This window comes from Osmia bicornis, chromosome 9, assembly GCF_907164935.1.
Source record: "Osmia bicornis bicornis chromosome 9, iOsmBic2.1, whole genome shotgun sequence".
NCBI lineage: Eukaryota > Metazoa > Arthropoda > Insecta > Hymenoptera > Megachilidae > Osmia > Osmia bicornis.
The window spans coordinates 4,593,831-4,613,019 of record NC_060224.1 but is presented as its reverse complement, the minus strand read 5'-3'; the positions used below and the strand labels follow the sequence as shown (position 1 = coordinate 4,613,019).

The window sequence follows — 19,189 nt, the reverse complement described above, 5'->3', positions numbered from 1 at the left end:
TACAATGCAAGTTTTTCCTTGGCCGTGTCACGGACCTCGAGGTCTTCGGGATCGCCGGAAGTCGGATATTAAAATTACTTTTGCCATTACCATTCACGTGACTGCGTTAAGATTTTTGGGGACGAGCCAGGTATAGGGGTGAGAAAATAATAAATAATAAATTGAAAATTTGGATGTGTTAGAGGTTTTAGAATTTTTTTAAATTCTCAACTTGAATTGAGTTTCTTTAAAAAATATAGGGTTGAAAATTTTGAAGGTCTGAAACCTTTGAGACTTTCAAGACCTTCAAACTTTACAAGAATTCAAAGGATTTGGAACAGAAATTTTATTAATAAGTACTGTTTTATGTATTCTAATAATTTCCTGGTGAGAAGAGGGGGTTAATTTGCACTTTTGGAAGGGCCAGGCTCGCCCTGATCCCCACTCATGGTTACGTCAATGGTCATAATAGATAAAATTGGTGAATAATGATGGTCCAGAATGACACTTTGCGATTCCGAAAACTCGTCGATGTCCGTCTGGGCCCGAAAGAATTTGTACATAAAGTTGCAACCATGGCACACTGGGTGTGCATTAAATGCCGGTGCACACCGTAATGTCCTACATAGCGAAGTACTAAAACTATATAGTGCATGGAAATAATAAAACGTTCGCTGCACCAGTGGGACACGTCTTTTGGAACGCCCTCCCCCTTTTTCCCCTTGACGACGAATCTCGCCCTTGATGCCGCGATTCTCGCTTGCAAATTACTCGTGTGCAGACCGATGGTTTGAAAAGTGCATTTTCATTTGCACATTCTTAAGCATTGCATAAATTTCCATATGATGTCCTGGACAGTTTTAAACAATTCCCTGAATATGTTAGAAGTGTGGAAAAGTTTTAGCTTTTTTTATAAATCTTTACCAAAGTATTAGGTACATGAATTAATTCGCTAATCTTTCTCCCTTTGATTAGAATTTTATTTATGGGGATTTATAATTTCAGACCAGGTATTGGCAAACTATTTGAATAAATTTTAATTATGTTATGCCACGAAAACAGTAGAAAAGCATACGTTTTCACCCTTGGAAGGTGGACCACTGAGACAATGACAATTTAAATTTAATTTTATTTCCATTTTCTAAATTTTAGCCTATTCGCTCAGAAATTAATTTTTAATATCTGAAATTCTCGCATTTGAAATTTTGATTGTCTAATTTTATTTGAAGCAACATTGTATATATTTTATAGATTCGGGTCATTGGCTCAGTTTCGCTTTTAGAGGGTTGAAAGGAACAACTCTAAAACTGAAGGAAATTACATCGGTTCTGTATGCGAAGGAGACCAGAGCATAGTGTGTTAAAAAAAGGATTGAGCGTGCAAGTAAAAAAAAGAACAAAAGAAACGTTATTTATTGTAAGTACAACAGTATTAATCCTTGCTAAACAACATTAATATTAAAATTGAATTTGTGAATTGGTCGCACGACAAATCTATTATTAATATTATCATTACTTATTGTTACGATTATTATTATTATCATCATGGTATCGCTATTTATCATGCTTGTCGATGAGAAATTACTGTACCTAGAACGAGAACCGTAAGCCGCAGTGACACGCGAACGGCATACGATTAAAATGAGTGTATGCAAGTGAGTGCATGTGTGAGTGAAGGGCAGAAAAGCGACTAACGAGGGGCAGAAAAGAGAAAAGCAGCAAACGAGAATTCGAAGCAACGTTAGATAAGCAAACGTTAGTAATTTATATAATGAGAGTATGGTAAGAGAGGGAGGGAGAGTTTTAGCATATCAACGCGACAAATTTTACGAAAGCATGCGCGGAACAATGATAAGATTCGCGGTTATAGAAATATTTCGATATTGTATATGTATTTAGACAAAGGAAAATTAACAGAGAATCGTGACGATTCGCTTTAGCCAATCGAGACAAACTAAAACGCTTTCTTTTCTCCAAGGAAAAAAAAAAAGAAAAAGAAAATATAGAAAGACACGGTGCATGCGTCCAGATGAAATCTGAAATCGTTCGAAGTATTATCAATTGTGATTGTAAATAAATACCACGGCTTAAAGAGTACGTATCTCTTTCGACTACGGCGAATCGTTTCGATGGAAACATTGATGGGAACGAGATAAACGGCAATGGTCAAATGGTGTTACGAGTGTTAATAATTTCACGGCAGGATGTAAAGTCGGTGTAAAATATAAAAGTTATATCGAATCGCGATGCGATTGGTTGATCGTTGATGCGTCCCGTCTCGAGAAACTCGTTCCATGGTTGCGATGCGAATCAACCGTTTCTACTAGCGATAGAATTGTTATTGTAAAAGTTCTAACGAACGAAAAGAAAAAATACGGAGAGGAAACGGGGGCGAGAACGAACATTGGCGAGGGGAAATGGAGCGGAGTTATGATTAAAGGGGGAAATTTTTGCGAGGAACAGCGCGAACGGAAGATATGCCAGTTTGGATTATTATTTTCATAAGGAACGTGTAATATAAATATGTAATGTATATCGATATGACGAATTAACGTTATCATCGCGATTATGATCACGACGGTGATGACGGTTAATATTATTATTGCTATTATTATGGTTATCGATTATGATTATTATGGGATGATGATGATGATTATTATTATGATTATTATTATTATAACAAGAAAAAAAAAACTAATACATTATATAAAATAAAAATAATTATACTTAAACACTTACGTTAGGAAGCTAGATACATACATTCAAGCAAGCGAGAACGAATATATGAAATTATACATACACACGAACACACATCTGGATGACATTAATTAACGTCGTACATTTATATATCAAGACTTAGAACACGGTGACGTGTGCGAGAAGTAGTCGAGAGAAAGGAGGAGAACAAAAGACCGTGTGAAAGACAGAGAGAATGGGAGAGAGAATTTTTTAAGCGTACTTCGAGAGAACCTACGTTTCGTCGAGGATCGTGAAGTAACGTTTTGCGTGTCGTTGATGAAAGTTCCTTTTATCTTTCGATTGTTGACATGCAAAACAACTTTTGACGCTTCTTCTTAGACGCGAAACACTTCTTTCACACCGGAAGCAGGTATCGTTGTCCTTTTTCTTTCAGACGAGAACAAATTTAATTCTGATATTTCTTTATCGCGAAAAAGAGATTAAAAAGAATGGAAAGAGAACAACACGTTGCTGTGTGTAAAAATTTCACGAATCGGTAAACGAAGGAAGGTTCTTCGACGTTCGCATTTTCACGCCACAGACGTGTTCCTGTATTCGTCGAATAGTCCTTTTCTTTTGTTTCTTCTTTTCCTTTTCTAATTTCCATTCTTACTTTCATTGATTCTTCTTTAATCAAAGGAAAAAAAAAAAGAACAAAACAAAAAACAAAACTTACGCCGAGCCGAAAAGTTCTCTGTACGACGTACCTTATCCCATTCGGAGCTCGCATACAGACTACATAAATTTAGCTATAACGGACATGGCCATTAGCAAAGAGAATGTACCATTCAGATAGTTTATCATTAAATGAAAAAAAAAAAAAAACGGTAATCATTATAGCTATATTAACGACATTATTTATATTATTACGCATATTATAAAGATAATTGATAACACAGATACTAATCCTAGGGTGAAGTATTTCGAAGGGGAGAAAATTTTGAAAAAAAAAAAAAAATGATAATGACACGCGACTGCAGTGTTGCGATGGCGGCGGCAATGGCGGCGGAGACGTGCCATTTCGAACGCGAAATGAAAAGCCGTCACCGGGTCAGAGAAAAAAAAAAAGGAAATGAACAAAGTGGAAAAAAAATGAATAATCCGCCAATTACTTTAACTTTGACAGTACTATTATTTGTATATGCCGAACGATTATGCCGTTTTCAGCGCAACATATTTTGGCGATACTCTTTGGTGGTATAACTCACGGTGATCAATGTCGAACGGGGTTTGGGGTGGGTGGGTAGAAAGGGTTGACGGGACGAAGATTAAGGGGCGGTAGGTGGAAAGGAAAATAAACAAACGAACAAAATAAAAAAAGCAGAAGTTTCTATACTTTTTACGGAGATTGTTATAGATTAAGCGCACACTGATCAAGGCATTCGTCGCTCGGCAAAGCATAATACAATTATTAATATAAAATTTATAACAGAAATAAAATAAATGAAGTTAATAAATATGTACACTGTATAATAAACATTATTTCCTATTAATAAAGAATGGCATTTTTAATCGACAATTCCTAGAATACACCTGATACCCAAGTTGGACCCTTGATTTATTTTATTAAAGTATTATAGAGTAGCAATCAGTTATTGTTATAATCGTTATTGTTTAATTGGTTTCTATTTTTTTAATTTGTAAAATTGTTTTAGCATTCCTTCTCTTCAATATTGTTTAACTTCTTCAATTTGCATAAGAGTACCTTTAATTTTATGTTTAAGAATTTATCCTTCTCTTAAGTATCTTTTACATTTCTCAGAGTAATTATATTTAAATAAATTATTCCACTGCATAGTGCAAGTTAGTTTCATTTTATTCCTTTCCTTTATTAACTATGGTATTTTGGAAAATTTAAAATTTAAAACTGTGCTATAATATATATTATATAATTAAATCTCAATCTTATATACATATATAAAGCGGTATATATTATGGCATCCGGGGTGTCAGGGACCCCAAGTGCCGATGACGCTCTCCGGACATCGACCTGGGGTGTTAGGGACCCCTGAGCACAGGTGATACTCTGCGCATCCATGTTATGGCATCAGGGGTATCAGGGGCACCGCTGCTTCGGGGTCCCTAACACCCCAGAATGATATATCGGTTTGCAGAGAGTGCTCCGGGGTCCCTGAAACCCCAGGATGATATGTCGGTATGCAGAGAGAGTGCTTCGGGGTCCCTGACACCCCAAGATGACATCAGGTCGGTATGTAGAGAGCGCCACCGATGCATCAGGGTCCCTGACACCCCGGCTGCTATAATGCCGATATGTAAAGAGTATCACCGAAGCCCCTGTGGCTCGGGGGGCTTAGAATACAGCCACGGTATCCCCTGCCTGTCGTAAGAGGCGACTAAAAGGGGGATGTAAAGGAACGTGTAAGACCCTTCACTCTTCACCCTTGTTTTCTTATGTCCATAATAAAATAACAACCATTGCATTTCAAAATAAAAATAATCCATATTTTATTAGAAAGTCATTTCAAATTCTATAAATACACTTTTTCATGCAATTAGTTATTAACAACCATGTTTTAAAAATAAAACACAAATTCCGTTAAATTTCATTCATATACATTTTTACAAGGCTCTTGATAATAATAAATATGATAATTTAACGATAATGGAGGATTAATGTTAAAAAATGGAACACATGTTTATAAACAAATATACATATATTTCTATAGAAACATTGAATTGTGTAAAGTTTCGAGATCTTTTTCCCTATCAATTGCACGTTGCTTTTCCTTTCTGTACATCTCATAGTCTTCATCATCTGTTGGTAACTGGTATCTGCAGAGCGGACACGAATTTGTCTGTAATTAAGAATTTCTTTTTATCGAGCGAGTAGTGGTTTGTTTACAAAATCTGATAAGAATGACTAGCAGGAATTGATACCTTTTCTAACCACGGTATTATACATTCTTGATGAAAAATATGTTTACAAGGCATGCGTTTCGCAAATATTCCTGTCTCAAAATCTTTCAAACAGACAGGACACTGTTTTGAATCTGATGCACCAATTTCGATCTCTTGTAAATTTTCAATTGCAGATTTTGACGCAGGTGGTGGTAACCTGGTTGTTTGTCCTAACAAATCCCACATACCAAAATCTCGTAACAATCTAGCCATTTGTATTAAATGATTCGGTGCTTCACCATCTCTCAAAGGTGTCCAACCCATTTCTTCAAAATAATCTGACATTTTTTAAACACAATCCTTAGAATGACACTTCTATCTCAACACCTGATCGTTGCTATGCTTATCTTTCCAATATTCTTTTATCTATCAGTCTAACCTTGTTTTGTGACCACTCACTTTACCTGTCAATCATTCTAAAACTTCAAGTCACACGTTTTCAGCACTTTTTGGTTAAACCTAGGAATAATAACACTCAAGATAGTTTTACCACAGAGGAGGTGTGAGATAGACCACCAAACAAACAAGAATTCGTGTCTCACGGTCTGAAATACCGACTTTTATTAGTTGCTCTGTTGCGCACTCTACAATTCAAAACAATTATTTCAAGTAAGTAGTAAATAAGTAAGTGCTTACTTCTTAACAATTATTAAATTAAATTAATATTTCTTAACAATTTATATCTTAAAAAATTGCTTCCTATTTGCTCCCTCGAAATTTAAAATTGCTCATATTGTTGTAAAGAAATTAGAGGATGATTATTATACTTGTGCCCTCTACGTACGGGCCTGATTTCATCCTGGAATGTCAGGGACACCAAGCACTGGTGGAGGTACCGACCTGATTCCACCATGGGGTGCTTGGGACCCCGAAACCCCATTGACCCTCTGCATGACATCGGGGTGTCAAGGACCCCGCAGCTAAAATATGCGACCCATAGACTTTTTATAGATTATTACATTGGATGCGAGGTGAGTCACTGTATAATATAAGGAAGTATCACTCATTAAATTAGTGTTCTTTATATATTAATTAATGATTAACCCATCGCTATCCTACATTCACTAATTCACGATTTGTTTGTTTAACTAGGTCTTATATTTTGTTATCCGTTCTTATATTTCACTTGACGGTATTACCTACCGTCAGTATAATTGGCGTCGATAAAGTACGTGACTATTATAACGACGGTAGGTGATACCGACAAGTGAAATATAAGATCGAATAGCAAAATATAAGACCTAAAAACGAACAAATTGTGAAACATTAGTTCAGGATAGCGATACATATGACCGGATTTAACAAAACATAAGACCTAGGTAAACGAACTGCATCCCTTACACATAGACATCCTTTAAATTCCTACATCCTTTACATCTCTGCATCCCTCACATATCAGCATCGTCTACATACCCGCTTTTATTATATCCCCGCATTCCTTATATCTCTGTATTCCTCACATCTCCGAATCCTTTACATCTCTGTATCCTTCACATCGCTGCATCCTTTATATCGGTGCATCTCTTACATTTCTTTATCTCTTTATAAATAATAAAAAAGAACTATAGGTTGCAAGATTTCTGGCCCTCTGGCGGCAAAAATGTGAACTAAAATCTCAACGTTCGATCAGCGCCATCTGGTTTCGGAAAAAGGAACTAAATCATGCACCATTTTTGGCCCTCTGGCGGCAAAAATGTGAACTAAAATCTCAACGTTCGGTCAGCGCCATCTGGTTTCGGAAAAAGGAACTAAATCATGCACCATTTTTGGCCCTCTGGCGGCAAAAATGTGAACTAAAATCTCAACGTTCGATCAGCGCCATCTGGTTTCGGAAAAAGGAACTAAATCATGCACCATTTTTGGCCCTCTGGCGGCAAAAATGTGAACTAAAATCTCAACGTTCGATCAGCGCCATCTGGTTTCGGAAAAAGGAACTAAATCACGCACCATTTTTGGCCCTCTGGCGGCAAAAATGTGAACTAAAATCTCAACGTTCGATCAGCGCCATCTGGTGGCGGAAAAAGGAACTAAATTTGTACAAGACTTTACTTACCTATACTTACCTTTACTTACCTTTAATCGAACTGGGGGCCGGAAATAGTTCTCATAATATATTATTATATTTATGATATAGTTATTATAAGGGTTGCAGGGATACAAGAGATGAAGGGATGTAAGGGATGCAGAGATGTAAAGGGTGCAGTGATGTAATGGGTGCAAGGATTCTAAGAATTCAAGGACATAAGGGATGGAGAGATATAAAGGATGCGGAGACCTAAGGAATTCAAGGATGTAAAGGATGAAGGGGTGTAAGCGGTACAGGGATGTAAGTGATATAGGAATGTAAGAGCTGCAGAGATGTAAGGGATGCTGGGATTTCAAAGATGTCTAAGGGATGTCGATATGTAAGGGATGTAGGAATATAAGAGATATAGGGTTGAGCCCCGCCTGAAGCGGGATCGCAGGGCTGGGGCCCCGATCTCCACTGCACGCGGCCCGAGGAGTACCGGCATCGGGTGTGGCCCCCGATGTCGGCGGAGTTTGGCACATGTGGGAGGGTCAGAGATCAGACCCTCCCTATAGTCCTGGTGCAGGCCACCGTGGTGGTTTTAGTGGGTAAAAATCCCACACTACCTCCGGCCCCTCCCCAGAGGGACTGGAGGTGTCTTTCTGAAGATTTCCACCACGTAAAATAAAAAAAAAAAAAAAAAAATGGGGTTGAGCCTCGCGAGGCCTTCAAAGACAAAAGATATAATAAATGACTGGAAAGGGTGAGCTGAGGCCCGTGAGGAGGGGTAAAATAATAAATGACTTGGGTGGATGGTCCCCGCGAGGCCCACAAATAGATGTGAAATAATAAATAAATTAGTGAAATAATAAATGAAACAAATGCTAAAATACATAAATGGTAGAAAGCATTAATAAATTTCAGTAGTTTAAATAATTAGTCGCTGATATAATAGATTACATCACGTTTTTCTATTATTATGAGCATTTACAGTATTTACATGTGTTTCTTTTTTACGAACGTTGGCAATTGCACTCAATACAAAAATTATAGATGCAATAAAAAATCGCGTTTGCAATTCTGATATATAAATGTTTTACACTCAAGATTGCATAATAACTTAGTGACTAAAATAAACGTGGAAGTATGTGTTTATTACAATAATAAATGAACTGATAATGTTTTCATATGATACGATGTTTTGTGCGATGTTACTAAGTAAAAAAAATGAATCATAAAACATGCCTTCTTTTTGAGAATCTTACTTATTATACAAGGTATTTCAAAATGATTGTATCGACAAGAATTACAAATTTTAAATAAGAGAAGACATCAAAGTCTTTTATTAATTTATAATTTACAGCTTCACTTTTAGGATATAAGCTATTAAAAATGAAATTTTCTAGTTTCCAAAATAATAAAGAACTTTTTGATTTCTTTTGAAACTTAAAATCTGTACCTAATTTCTAGTGTACAATACTTTTTAAAACACCCTGTATATTATATATCCTTATTATATTCTTCTCTGAATAAAATTTGACACATTTACAATACAATTTGATATTTTTGATATTTGAAATTGAATTCTTTTTTACATAATTAGTTATACTTACGAATTTATACATACTTAAATCCCGATTTATTTTCAGAAATTTCCAATCAGAATTCATACCTCAGATATCTTTCTTAAAAAAGACTATGAAACATTTCTATTCTTTATTTTTTCATCAGTTTTCATACTTTAACCATATTTACATCACGCATTTATTAATTACGTTTGCAATAAGTATATTATCTTAAAATTAGCGTAAATACAGAGCGAATTAATGTATACACACGAACCTAAATAATAAAGATTAAATAATCTTTTCTTTATGCAGATACGAGATACAAAATTAATTTATACGTGGGCATAGATACAGAGAGTCCCATGCAACTGGGTCAAGCTATAATTTCAATATGGTGAAAGATACAAGTAAATGTCTTAACGAATAATTAAATGGTGTCGAATGGAGTATCACGTGGTGTATGTCTGTGCGCCGGAAGTGGAGATGTTCCAAAGATCTCAAAGTCAATTACGTTTTTTTCAATGAAACTATACATTTCTATATGTCAGTCGAAGCGTCGTTTTATTCTTTACAAAAAAGTATTAAGGTACTTTGGTCGAAAATTCATTGGTTCAAAAGATATCTTAGGGAGAGACACAGAGAGCCTCGTGGTCTCTCCCTATGATATTTTTTAAACTACTGAATTTTCCACCAAGTGCTGTAATAATTTTTTGTAGGGAATAATATGATGTAATGACTGCCATCGAGAAAAGTACAAAATTCAAAAAAAACTTTTTAAATGAAATTGCATTTCAAATTTAATTTTCATCTACCTTTTACTATTTTTAAACTGTCTTAGCCCAGTTGCATGGGACACCCTTGAAACAAAACAAAAATGTGTAAAATACGATATGTTGAATATATTTACAAATTATATGTACACATACAAAAATGAATCTCAAAGTGTGGGTAAGCAAAATAAACTAAAATTAGAAAACATATTTCATGTATTCTAATCATGTTCTCTGTGTACAGTATACACATTTTGTTATAATATTCGACACATACGAACATATATATATATATTAAATAAAAATCGATAAAAATTAAAATTTATTATCACTCGTATCATTTAGTGTACATATCAAATATTATACACAAAAGGTCTTAAAGTTAAATTATTGAATCATAATTAGCTGTCCTGCTAGACTCTTACATTAGTGGTACCTTAATTCAGTGAAACATAATTATGCCATATCTACATCAATCATTGGCAAATTCTTGTCAAGTTTATTGTATAACATTTATTGACATTGTTAACTAAAAAATATCAAGGTTTATATATATATTTATGTATATATGAACAGTTGTGAAACACTCAAATCAGTCTTATCGACGAAATTTAAGTAAAATTAATCAATATCCTTGAAAAAATGAAAAAATTAATATTATTATCACTTCATTTTTATATTATTGATATATTTAAAAAACTCATTGTTCCGTTGTATTCCCTTCGCTACCGATTAATTTAAAATTGATCAGTCCATCTGACGTTGAATCTCATTTTTGACTACCTTACACGCTTATCGCATACCGAAGATCATATATGTCTTATCGTAGGACAAACGGTTAATCAAACCATCATCGTACAGTAACTAGACGCGTGTCATCGTCGTAATATTAAACATAATATTCATTGACGTTGACCGCGTCAAAATCGCAGCCCTATACACAACTTTCTTGAGTGGATATCAATGGCGTACGAACGGTGACCACTTCTCTCGTGGGATTTTTATTATTCGTTGTAGCACCATTCAACTCCTGGAACGTGCTTTTGGTCGATAAAGGCGTTAATGCACACGACGATGAATTAGAGACATCAACCTTTGGTGGTCTTGCGTTGTGATCTATGCAAGCATAGATCGTCGCTTCTTTCGTGTACGGTTTACCACCTACGATTACTCCGCTTCCATAAGCCGGAAGTGTACTTAAACTGCCGATCCCGCTTATGCTCGTTAACTTCGTGTCGTTCGCTAATGTTGATAAGGTTGTTGGCCGTGCCAGGCACAATTCGGCGTACGTTATCTCTCCTGACAACTGGAAAATAACATGGGAATTACACAGGGAATTTCAAACAAGATATACGCAGCGAAAATTGAAGCTGGGTTTTTAATTTTTTAATTTAAAAGATTAAATATTGGGTGTTTAATTTGTACTCTATACGAAAAACAAAAGATAAAGACATCGATTATCGTAGTGCTTGTTTGAAGACTTATTTTTAGTGGATTTGTTTAATTGCTAATTGAAAAAGAAATCTCTTCTATTATTTATTTAACCTTTCAAACATTTGCATTAAACTTGAATGCTTCATTTTTCAATAAATTAAGAGCGCAGAAGATAAGTTCTATTGAATAAAATAAAGTATTCAGGATCGTGATACTTACCGGCAAAGTTGGATAATTATTGTACTCGTGTGAATAAGGCGACAACCCTTGTAGATGATTCACTTGCTGAATAGAAAGTGAAGTTGAGATAAGTCCGTCTGGGGTGTTTTGTGTAGCCAAAGGTGTGCCAGATATTGATCCCGTTAATTGATAATCCGAACCTTTTAATTTAAGATTTTCTCTTACTTTACATAGTTAAATTAATAAAACAAATGATTAATTTCTTTTTTAGAAAAAATTATTACTCATTATTGAACTAGCATTGTACCTTTATTTACTGGCACGACGTCAGGGTTTCTGTCGTCAGTATCGTAAAGGTCCTCAGAACTTGGCGCTGTTCCTTTCTTTAATGGCAAATCATTTGGTCTTTGAGTTCTTCTTTCATTTCTAATTTTCATAGCTGCCAGGATAGTAAGGGTAACCAAAAGTAGCGCGGTAATCACTCCGACCAATACGCCTAATAATGAGGTGATCTCGAAAGGTACCGGAGTACCTGTGAACAGAACACGTACTACTTTCATATAATTATGTTATAATATTAGGATTGTGAATGTATAAATTATACAATACAAAGTATATATTTATATTTTATTTATTTCTATTAAGTTAATTTCTATTTAGTTAATTAGATCGTTTAAAGAAGTCATATATATTTTCTAAGATTTTTTTTAGCTTTACTATAGCCAAATTAAGATAAGATGTACGAGATATGAAATATACTTATAGTATGATTTACCAGTCTGTTTTTCTGCAACCTTCAAAGTGAATCCTTCCAGAAGGGTTGGTTCACTTCTTCCTTTTGCATTTACAGCGTACAGGATCATTTTAAGAACTTTGCCAGATTCTAAACCTTGTACTGTAAAGGCAGCATTCTCTTTGGATGTGAGGTTTGCTTGCAGCATTCCCGTGTGCTGATCAAAAACTTCCAAAAGAAAATGTTGGGGTTGACCACCATCAAAGCCAGCAGTACACTCCACCGAGAGTGATTCAGTTGTTTGATTTGACAAGGTGCAATTATACGGGGATTCAGGTTTCCCTGTAAACAATAATTTGTGAACAATTAACAATTTTACAGAAGTGACATTGTAGCATATTTTAGTTTAAGTCATTTTTCGAAGGAAAAATTAATTATCAAAAATAATCATTAAAATTAAAATGGCTTTAGTCAAAAATGCGATTTCAAAGTCTTAAATATTATACATTAAAAAAGCAAATATTAGAGACATAGGAAAATATTTTTTTTGTAGAAATAAGAATTAAAATATGTAGATTCCTATATTTGAAAATTTCTAATTAACATTAAAAATACTTAAAAGAATTTAATTGGTGTAATTATAAAATAATTATTGAGCGTTTGATCAATTTTATGCAGATACATACCCGCAGGAATGATGTGAAACACACAGGCATTCTTTTGCTGACCAGCAGTGTTACTTGCCCAGCAAAATACAGTGCCGTAATCCATTTCTGTGACTGGTCGATATGTGAGAACGCTTTGAGTGTGTCGTGTAGAGTTTTTATATCTTGCTTGTGGCACATCTACCATCTCTTCTGTATTATTAAAAGTCCAGCGGAAGCTGTCTGGTGGAGGATACGCCTCGACCCTGCAAATTACTCGTGCATCTTCGTGACGTGCTACACCGTAGATCCGTTTCTGATCCGGCACGCAAATTGGTTTATCTGGTAAAATCAATGCCTTCGTGAAAATTTTTAAATAAATCATATTCATCATTTTATTTTACTCGTACAATTTTTGTAATATTAATCTAATTATATCCTTACATCGATACGGTAATATGATTGACGTATGCGTAATATGAAAACTTACACATAATTTTAAGTTCCACGTTGTTACTGTAACCATCTCCTTCGACATTGCTTGCGATACAAGTATAATTTCCGGCTTGAGAGCGATTGACCTCCCTCAAAGCCAAACCGTATTGCTGTACTATCACGCCATTTTTCGCATTATTTTGAATTACGTTTCCCTGGAATAATCAGATTGGCAAATTCTTATTTGCGTTTCTACTTTTGTTAATATTCTTCGTAGAAATGAACGTGGTAAGAATGGAAATTGAAAGGATAAGATTAATTGCAAATTAATGAGATGAATAAAAGAATAAACAATATTTTTGAAATGAGATATTTCCTTCTTTAACATATGCAAAAAAATTAAAAAAAGAGTTAGATATCGAAAAAATGGGTATGCGATATTAAATGAAAGTATCATAATAAAATTGTAATTTTTAATATACAGGATGATTTAGAATCTATGGTTGTTTTTAAAGAGTATTTAAATTAGGCTATCAATTAACTAATTGAACTATTAAAATTCCTAATGTCTTTTTTCCTAAAATTGCTAAATCTATGAGGCTTTTATTAACAAAAATTTTGTATATAAATGTAGTATTCGGTCACTCCATTATAAACACTCAATATTTTCTATAAATTTCAATTTTAGAAGTATATATGCTAGGGATATGCAAGATCAAGGATATGCATCTTGATACATAAACAATTTTAAAATATTCTTTAAGTAAAGAGAGTGCCCATAATTGAGTGATAGAGTACTTCTATATTTGGTCCTATTTTTATACAAAATACGTATTAAATACATGACATTCTATTGAAACTTACATTGTGTTTCCATACTACTTTATAAGCATCGGGGTTAGCATGCACCTTGCATTCAAAGTACACATCGTCACCTTCTTCGATGTCGTCTGGATTCATATTTGACCCCAACTCCAGATGTAAAATTGGTGCAACTAGAGGATAAAAGATGAATGAATCATTAAATGTAATGTAATCAAATATAACGCAACATTTTGTAAAAAAAAACAATAAACCTTCAAAATTAAAAAAAATTGAAGAGAAAGAGAAACAGTATACATTTGTTAGTGACAAAATAGAATTAGTAAAAAGTTCTCTCTTCTTCTGATAGATTATTTCATGCTACACTTACAAAAAACATTTAGTTTCCACTCGTCTTCGGCTACACCTCGATGAACCTTAGGATTTTCTGCTCGGCAATTAATTACTTTGGCATGGTCAAGTAAAGTTGGTTTGAACGTTAATAGAGAACTAGTCATATTACCATCCTGAGAAACCTTTACACATTGAAAAATAATCATAAATATATTAAATTGTAATTATAAATAAATTAAACTGTACTATATTATAATGCATTGTTTTATCAAAGCATCTTTAATTTTATTAATTAAACATACAGTATTATTTATTGATAATTGCAAGCTTTAAACTTCTTCTCTAAAGAAACTAAAAGGTAACTAACAAAAAATGTACGATACTTTATATTTTTGTTAAAATTGTTCATAGCTAGAAATTTTAAATCCATAAAGTATAAGAAGAAAAGAAAATACCTTCTCGGTGTAATTGTTCAACTTTTTTCCATCCATGTACCACGATAACTTAGCTGGAGGTCTTGAACCAACACTCATACAATTTATTTCGTACTTTCGATCAGCACTTAGAGGTGCATGTTCACTGCTTAATATCGTTACACTCAGTGGTTTTACTGAAACGAAGGAAATACGTGAAAGTACTTTATACTTATTACTATGGGGAAATACCATAAAAATATTGTGTCTAATTCAGAATGTACACAATTCATTAACACAATAAAGTGTTGTACAATGTTAATTAACTTACAATGCATTTCAATAGCAACAGAGGCAGATACAGGTTGACTGATATTGTTGTTAGATGCTTGGCAAGTAAATACTGCATGGAGATCAGCTCTGGAAAGTTCCCGAATTATTAATGTATTTCTACGAAGAGAAGGAAATTCTCCAGGCTCGTCTTTCGAATCAAGAAGCATTTCTCCACGCCACCATCTTACTTTTGGTTCGGGTCGACCTACAAAGTAACGTAAAGTTATTAAGATTTAAACTATGACCTATAATATTTAATTGAGTCCTAAACATTGAGCGAAATGAATGACATAATTCGGATCCGTTTCACTTCACTAACAAAGTTTCACATTTAACGAGTTTCGTTGATTCTTTCATTAATTAAGAGTATTTTAGCTATTTGAGATGCTTTGTTGTTGCAGAAAGCACTTTTGGAAATACTTTCAAAGCCTTTGTGTAATACAATAATAACTCACCCCCTGTGACCAGACACTGCAATTTCATGTCTCCTCCTTCGTCGTATGGACCTGCTATGGTTGACACTGTTTTCCCATGTGCATCAATGATATTTGGTTTATGGGGTGGTACTGTAATAATTTTCTTTTTAATTAACTATTTTAAATGGTGTATATTATGTCATAGTAAGAAAATATATAATTTATAATAATCATAAAAAAAAGAAATTCGTTTCTGAATTTATTGCATTAATTTAGTACAAAAAATTATTTTACAAATTTTGATAACAGGTATATTTAGAGTGATACAAACCTATTACTGTTAGATGAATCCTAGAATTTCTGGTTGGGCTTTTAGCAAAATCTACCCGACATCTATATTCACCTTCGTCTTTTTCTTCGATATGATTGATATTTAATGCTGCTGGTTCTGGGATTGTTCTGAAGAACGCTCGATCATTTAAATGATCTTTGTCTTTCCAATGAGAAGCTTTTTCAGAATATTTGCCTCTTATATCATAACTGAAACACAGTGTTATGCATTTCATTTTTCAGAATATAACATTATATTACTTAATTTATTAACACACGATTTTGATAACGGCTAAATTTTATTTTTAGGAGAAGTCATCGAATATATCTAGAATTCTTTGAAAAATTTTGTATAGAGTTTTATTCCGAATTCAATGAATTATATAATTTAATAAAAAACAAAGAATATGAGAGGGAAAAACAAAATTTGTAAATAATTTAAAGGTATATAAATTTGGGTAAATTGTTTTATAAGGAAAAGTATTAATGAAAATCTTTTTATGTGGTTTAAGTTACATTTAAGGCAGTTACCATTTAATTATATTATTATCTGGGAATTTTAAGTACTATTGAAGGCGATAATTAAAAGCGGAACGGGAAACTGTTCGCATTTACGCGTTCAATTAATAAGCGTAGTAGGTCAGTATCGATTAACACAGGAAAGAAAACAATTAGCTTGTTTCATTATATCAATCAGGTTTATTATTTATTTCCTCTTATTCCATTCAATTCCCTGAATTTTTACCGTCATAAATATTTCGTATCATGAAAAAGAATATGTGGAAGGGTGGAAGTACAATGAGAGCCTACTGTATTGAGAGATTATGTAATTGATGTAATTAATTATGTAATTAATTATCCATTTCTTAAATCTATTGTTTTCTAATATTACCTTAAAAGTCTAATATATGCTCACCTGTAAATAGGTGTAATATCATCTCTATACCATATAACCAGAATTGCAGAATCATTTTGTCGTGGGGGTGTAATGTCGCATGGTAATTCTGCTGTACCCTGAAGTACTGCTCTGGTTGCAAGGGTTGGTCCTGCAACAGAAAATATTATCATTAGTATACTGTTCGGTACAAATTTTTACCATGAAATGTTAAAAATTTTTTTGCAAAATAAATTAAATCTAAATTAAAAATTAGAAATTCATAAGATCGTGCCGACGTTTATTGCTATAACCGAGTTAAGCAAATCCCTATGTTGATGAACATTGGACAATTGTATTACCCGTATAGGGGTACGTAAAGGGTGTGTGGAAGTGAATTATGCATTACCATAGATGGTTAGCTTAGTATCAGCGTCGCATCTGGCGACGGTATATTCATGTACCACTAAATTTGCAGAGAGAATTCGAGAACGGTGCAACGATGTCCATTTTACATCGTTATATTTAATATTAATAATTGAAAATGTTCCATTTGTTATTATAGTAAGCTTTAGCTGCTACATATGATACAACAATTTTCCATAAAATAACTCTACATATTATCATTATTTTCTCTCAATTTTTTACTTATTTATTTTTAAGTATAAAGTTTACAATTAAAATAATGTGTCCTATGTTAATTTTGCTGTAATTTACTTCTAAATTAATTATATGTCTAATATCTATTCTAAAATAGGAAGAACTGAAAATTATACATATGATTAACAATTTTAATGAATGTCGAGATAAAAGATCAACGCTGATATTGGTGTCTGGTATTAATACATGAGTTGGTTGCAATTTCACACTCTAGAAACCACTATTTCCAGTGAACTGCTTCTCTGCCTACCTTCCGAGTCAAATGTAGGAGAATCAGAGAGAGAATATTTGTGAAGGAAACAAAGAAATATGGGAAGAACAGAAGAGAGAGAAACGGTTTTCCAGCAAGCGGATACCTTTTATATAACTGTACCAGCTGTAAGACCACGTTAAAATTGATTTCCTTTTGTTTTCACTCCATTAGATTTCCTCAGGTTTGCCAATTTTAACGTTGCATTTTACCATGTTATTCTTTTAACTCAATAAATTCTTTATCAACGATTTTTCTCGTGTTTGTTGCTGCTATCATGTTTAAAAATAAAATTAAAAATCAGTATTACAAGGCTTATTGCAATGTACAAAGAAATACGTTTGGTATATTAAATTAAAAAGAATAATTTTTCTGCAATTTAATTGATTTGTCTGAGAAAAATCTAAGTTTGATTAAATATATTTAATTTACATAGTTTCAATTTACAAAACTTGAAAAGACAATTATATTAATGCTATATGAATTAAAAATTTACATTCCCTCTGAAGCAAATACACTGATATATTACGACACTGCACAACTTTCCCACTGCATTCATTTCTAATAAAAAATATTTCAAATATATTTGACTGATAATGAGATTAATTCATTCATCATACTCGGATTTTTATTATGCAACTACCTTCAAATAATAAGACACTTGAATCATAGTATACTTGGTAGTTTCTCTTTCGACACGTAGAAACAATTCAGCTAGGCAAGGTAACGGAGTAAGCCGATAATCCGCGGGTCAGACAGTGTCGAGAAACCTTATGACTGTGCTTAGCCTGGCTCCAACTCCTATGGGAGTGCTCACCCTCTACCATTTTCTTATATCTCATCTACGAAATATTTCAAAAATATACAATATATTCTCGAAGCGTTACTGGTATACAATCGTCCAAAGAATCTTTTCAGTGATATGAAAGTTTTATGAAACAAATTCATCATCATCTTATAAAGCAGGCTCTTTGTCTTTATACAAAAGGTATTAAGGAAGCACTTTGTTTTAATTAGCGGTATTAAAGTTGCTATATGCAAATACGTTTTAATTTTACCGTAACACAGTAAACAAAAGTAAAGGTAAGAAGAAGAAAAATGTCATAGATTATGAAATGTTAGGTCCCTTCACAATTAGTTGAATTAACTTAATCCTCGAGAGCATTCAATAGGAACACAGTTATTTTTATTGTTCAATGCAAAAAGAGATTGAAAATTTTATTCTGTAATATATATTTTTGAGTAAAGAGAATTGAGATTCGATTGGATAACGTAAATTTCCTCGTAATGGAGCGAGGGTGTAGTAATTTAGTAAGCCAGTACTCCTCCCAGGTAAAGCCTCTTGCACTG

The 19,189-nt window shown here is 33.5% G+C and overlaps 2 protein-coding genes across 3 annotated transcripts in view; both read right to left on the bottom strand.

Moving 5' to 3' along the window:
* Positions 1-5,373: 5,373 nt before the first annotated feature.
* Positions 5,374-6,125, bottom strand: LOC114883103 (E3 ubiquitin-protein ligase RNF181-like). Its single transcript, XM_029200533.2, has 2 exons — positions 5,616-6,125; positions 5,374-5,533 (listed from the first exon to the last, which is right to left on the bottom strand). The coding sequence occupies exons 1-2, from the start codon at positions 5,919-5,921 to the stop codon at positions 5,399-5,401; spliced, it is 441 nt and encodes a 146-aa protein (XP_029056366.1). The 5' UTR covers positions 5,922-6,125; the 3' UTR covers positions 5,374-5,398.
* A 2,494-nt stretch (positions 6,126-8,619) lies between these two features.
* The window catches only part of LOC114883120 (synaptogenesis protein syg-2-like), a 168,951-nt gene continuing 158,381 nt past the window's right edge, over positions 8,620-19,189 (bottom strand). Inside the window, exons 4-16 of one of the 2 annotated variants that reach the window (XM_029200569.2) lie at positions 16,972-17,101; positions 16,057-16,265; positions 15,765-15,875; positions 15,308-15,514; positions 15,019-15,173; positions 14,601-14,745; positions 14,273-14,403; positions 13,464-13,623; positions 13,016-13,315; positions 12,372-12,671; positions 11,904-12,146; positions 11,636-11,796; positions 8,620-11,288 (exon numbers count right to left, since the gene is read on the bottom strand). In XM_029200569.2, the coding sequence (XP_029056402.1) occupies positions 10,917-11,288; positions 11,636-11,796; positions 11,904-12,146; positions 12,372-12,671; positions 13,016-13,315; positions 13,464-13,623; positions 14,273-14,403; positions 14,601-14,745; positions 15,019-15,173; positions 15,308-15,514; positions 15,765-15,875; positions 16,057-16,265; positions 16,972-17,101 (2,624 nt within the window). In that variant the 3' untranslated portion in view covers positions 8,620-10,916. The remainder of the gene's footprint in view (positions 11,289-11,635; positions 11,797-11,903; positions 12,147-12,371; positions 12,672-13,015; positions 13,316-13,463; positions 13,624-14,272; positions 14,404-14,600; positions 14,746-15,018; positions 15,174-15,307; positions 15,515-15,764; positions 15,876-16,056; positions 16,266-16,971; positions 17,102-19,189) is intronic. The other variant, XM_029200570.2, reaches the window with a different exon arrangement.